The 4,725-nt window shown below is 36.4% G+C and overlaps 2 protein-coding genes across 2 annotated transcripts; both read right to left on the bottom strand.

Annotated features, from left to right (window-relative positions):
* Positions 1-649: 649 nt before the first annotated feature.
* LOC145089817 (uncharacterized) lies at positions 650-1,902 on the bottom strand. The gene is made up of 2 exons (XM_079028210.1): positions 1,659-1,902; positions 650-1,173 (listed from the first exon to the last, which is right to left on the bottom strand). Exons 1-2 carry the CDS (start codon positions 1,900-1,902, stop codon positions 650-652), a joined length of 768 nt encoding a protein of 255 aa, XP_078884336.1.
* Positions 1,903-2,295: 393 nt separating this feature from the next.
* LOC145089816 (uncharacterized) lies at positions 2,296-3,177 on the bottom strand. Its single transcript, XM_079028209.1, has one exon. It carries the CDS (start codon positions 3,175-3,177, stop codon positions 2,296-2,298), a length of 882 nt encoding a protein of 293 aa, XP_078884335.1.
* Positions 3,178-4,725: the final 1,548 nt, after the last annotated feature.

Below are 4,725 nucleotides of genomic sequence, written 5' to 3'. Positions count from 1 at the left end.
ATTGTGTCGCATCAATTTCGGGTTCATCTTCGGCCTTCGAAAATTTATTTCCATGTTCCATTAGAATGTGGGTTAGATTGCAATCATGTAAACCTGCTTCTTTTAGAATGCGTTGAGCATATGCTTCTTGGTTTATAGTAATCCCCGATTCTTCGTGTTTAACTTCAATACCAAGGTAGCAAGTTAATCTTCCAAGATCCAACATTTCAAAATTCTTTGACATCTCCATCTTGAATCTTTTAATCATGCTCAAACTTGTACCCATGACAAATAAATCATCAACATAAATTGCTAATATTAATAAATTTGCTCCTTCGTTTTTCCGGTACACCGATGGTTCTTTCATGTACTTTTGAAATTTCATGCTCTTCAAAATCCCGTCAAGCTTCATCTTCCGTGCTCGAGGTGCTTGTCTTGAACCATATAAAGCTTTTGTAAGGCGATACACTTTATGCTCGCTGCCTTTCTTTATATATCCTTTAGGTTGCGAAACATAAACAGTTTCCTTTAATTCTCCATGAAAGAAAGCCGTTTTGACATCTAAGTAGTGAAGCTCTCACCCATGAGTAGCGACTAAGGCTATAAGAAACCGGATAGTTTCGATTCGAGCTACCGGAGCAAATACTTCTTGAAAATCAATATCAGGTTGTTACACGTAACCTTTAGCAACCAACATTGCCTTGTATTTATTAATAGTGTTGTTTGGATTTTTCTTTAATTTGAACACCCATTTGAGTCCGAGTGGCATCACCCCCATAGGCTTGTTCACGAGAGTCCAAGAATTATTCTTGTTTATCGAATTAATTTCTGCATTCATGGCTTTGACCCACTCCAGTTCTTTCTTCTCCTCTTCAACTGATAGTGGCTCGTCATTGGTTGTTAGGAGAAGTTCTTCAAGATTATCAAGATCAAGCTCATAATATTGAAATCGTTTTGTAGGTACTCTTGGTCTCGATGGCCTTTGGTTTGCAACTCCTTGTTTAACATTATTGTTGACCGGACTTGGTTGTTCATTATCTTGTACTTCTACTCCATCTTCAAACTCGTGATCTGATTCAATCGGTTCAATTGGATCATTGTTTACATTGGTTCCTTGATTGTTGTTCGCATTGTCTTTCGGGTAGTCCCATGGTATTATGAATGAGCCCGGTTCTTCATTTTCAGTTCCTTCTTCTTTAATCCAATCTCACCCTTTGGTTTCATCAAAAATAATGTCTCGACTCACGATTATTTTTTGTTTTGGCAGGTTAAATAGCCGATAGGCTTTCGTACCCGGTTCGGAACCAAGATATACTAGTGGTCTTGATCTTGCATCCAACTTCTTGAGATTTATTGGTTCAACTTTTGCATGTGCTAGACACCCAAATATACGGACATTTTCTAAGTTCGGTTTTCTTTTATACAAATTTTCGTATGGAGTTGTATCACCAAGGACTCGTGTGTAAACGCGATTGATTAGATTCGTAGAGTGGTTTACCGCTTCTCCCAATAAATAGTTTGGAACATGCATTGCTTGATTATACTTCGTGTCATGTCCATAAGTGTTCGATTTCTTCGTTCCATAATTTCGTTTTTTTGTGGTGAATATAGGGCGGTGAGGTGGCGTTTGAATCCGTTTTGATCACAAAAATAATTAAACTCGAGAGAAGTAAACTCACCTCCTCGATCACTTCTAAACAATTTCAAAGGCTTTCTAATTTCATTCTCCACCAAAGCTTTGAAAATTTTGAAGCGTGTAAACACTTCACTGTTCTCTTTGATGAGATAAATCCACATAAATCGTGCAAATTCATCAATTAGTGTGAAAACATATTGATTTTGACCCTTGGTTGCTGGCATGATCGGACCGCACAAATCACCGTGAACTAGTTCCAATGGTCGTTTTGCTTTGTATGTCGTCATAGTCGGGAATGACTATCTTCTTTTCTTGCCCACCAAGCAAGACTAACACAATTGATTCTCATGATTAAATTCGAGTAACGCTTTGACTAGACCCTTCTTGGACATTTTTTCATTGACACAAAACTGATGTGTCCAAGTCTTGCATGTCATCGCCACGTACGTATCTTCACTTAGTCTCGAATGAAGGCAAATAGGTACTCCAATTTGTAATTTTATTTTATAAAGATGGTTTGGAGTACTTTGTACCTTCATTGATAAGCAATTATTGGCATCGTGTATGGTCAAGTAGTTGTCTTTCATTCAAATATCACACCTAGATTCGGTTGCTTGTCCGAGACTAATAATATTATTCTTCAAATCCGGTATGAAATAAATCTCTGTCATCAATCATTGTTATCCCGAATTTCCTTGGAAAAGGATAGAGCCTTTCCCTTTAATTTCTACACACGAATTATCTCCGAATTTAACCTTCCCGATTATACCTTTATTAAGTTCGGAGAAAAACGACCGATTTCCCGTCATATGATTACTCGCCCCGTTATCAAAATACCACACATCGGTGTCTCGTGAATCGTATCGAGACAGTATCACCTTCTCCTCGTTCAAAAATACGGTATCGTGTAAAAATACGGTCACATTGGTATCGTCATATTCGGAAAAATTAATTTCTTTTAACTTTTGGAGTCGCTCCGGACATTTAGACACGAAGTGGCCCGATTTATCGCATTGGAAAAAAATAATTTTGGACGGTTCCTTTTTCGGTTTACGGTTTGGGTCAGAATTGGAATTGGGCCTGTTGTTGGACTGGTTATTATTGGACCGAGTGTTTTTAGGCCTTCCACCTTGGGCCTGTTTTGTTTTAAACCCACTTGGGCCTGATCCACTTGACCCATTCAACCCATAGTTAAAACCATTCAATCCATTCATCGTTCTCCCATTTCCCTTCAAACCCGATGAACCACCACCACCGCTACTCGAACCACCACCGTCGGACGACCTCGCAAACAATACCTTCGATCCTTTTTCGCCGTCATCCGCCTCTTTCACCCTATCCTCATAAGCTTTCAACCGCCCAACGACGTCCTCGAATCCCACTGTCTTTAAGTCGAGGACCTGCTTGAGCGACGCGACGATGTGAAGAAACTTTCTCGGTACAGATTTTAACAGCTTCTTCACCATCTTCGATTCTTCGATAGTTTCTCCCAGCGATGCTGACTTAGAGGAGATTCCTGACAACTTCCCAACGAATTTATCGATTGATTCCCTCTCCGACATCATCAATCTGTCGAATTCGGAATTTAGGGTTTGAAGTCGGGCTACTTTCACCCGATCGGCGCCGACGTGCCTTACTTTGATCAAATTCCAGAGGGTTTTAGCTGATTTAACGTCTACCAATTACATAATCAGCAATTCTGGTATCACTTGGTACATCAATCCAGTTGCCAGGTAATTTTTCTCTTCATTATCTTCTGTTCCTAGATCAATCGTTGTCCATGCTTTGTGAATTCTTAGCACTGCTTTCATCCTTAGTGCCCAGATGGTTAGTTGGAGGAAGAAAGCATCGGACAGGCGACTATGGTTGTCCCAACCTCCTTCACTCTCACCGTAGGAGGCTCTTCACCATCTTCAACATTTGACATATTGACCTAGCTCGTTAATAGGTAAACAACTCGATCTCACAGCTTCTTAACTCAAGCTCTGATACTAATTCAAGTATAGAAAACGAGAAATGCAAACAATGTTTAATCAAACTTCTCTTTGATTAATTGGAAAATAACTCAAAACCAATATTGAATACAATCTGTTTCTTATGATCCTAAACTCGATCTAAGCATGTATTTATAGATTCTAATCTAGCGAGACTTATAGACTTAGAACAGAAAACTTTATGAACCGACTTGTCATAGTTTCCATAATCTTGATTGCTTGGTCTCGAACACTTAAGATTCCAACATGTTTTAGAAGACTATAATATGCAATTTAAATACTTTTTACACAATATTTTTTTACTTCTCTTAACCGTTAATCATCCTCGAAATAAGAGAATTAAGTTGTTATAAAATAAAAACTTACTTCCTTTTGTATACTATTTTGATTTAGACCAACTTGTTTAAACGTATATTTGTTTCTTTTATCCTTGTTAAAATTTGGTTAAAATATTTACAATTAGTAAATAACTTTTTTTCTTATTAAAGTGTATAATAAATAAAAATTATATTATATTTGGATATGGAAATTAATATTAGTATGGAAATGTTGGTTTGGGAAGATGTTGGATATGTAAATTTTTTTCCTTTTGTATATTTGTTTCTTTTATCCTTGTTAAAATTTGGTTAAAATATTTACAATTGGTAAATAACTTTTTTTCTTATTAAAGTGTATAATAAATAAAAATTATATTTTGTTTGGATATGTAATTTAATATTAGTATGGAAATGTTGGTTTGGGAAGATGTACCAACTAGAGAACAATCAATCCGAGGGGTAGTGAGTTCAAGAAGGATACAAATGCATGATGTACTTACGGAACTTTATCTTATATTGTATCTATATAAATGTTCATGTATTATATGCGAATAAAATGCTATAGTTATAAGATGGATATTCATATTATGGTGAGAGATAAATGTTCATGTATTATATGCGAATAAAATGCTATAGTTATAAGATGGATATTCATATTATGGTGAGAGACTTTGGAAGACATTATGATATCCATATTGAGATTTGATCATTAATGAATAGATTTATAGATAATCATTACTATGCACAAATAAAACTTCTAATCATTCGTGAGGTGCTTGTTTGATGGTTCAAAAGTCAC

This window comes from Lactuca serriola, chromosome 2, assembly GCF_051521515.1.
Source record: "Lactuca serriola cultivar US96UC23 chromosome 2, Lser_US96UC23_V15, whole genome shotgun sequence".
Classification (NCBI taxonomy): Eukaryota; Viridiplantae; Streptophyta; class Magnoliopsida; order Asterales; family Asteraceae; genus Lactuca; species Lactuca serriola.
Note: the sequence above shows the minus strand (reverse complement) of the source record. Positions and strands in the feature narration are given on the sequence as shown.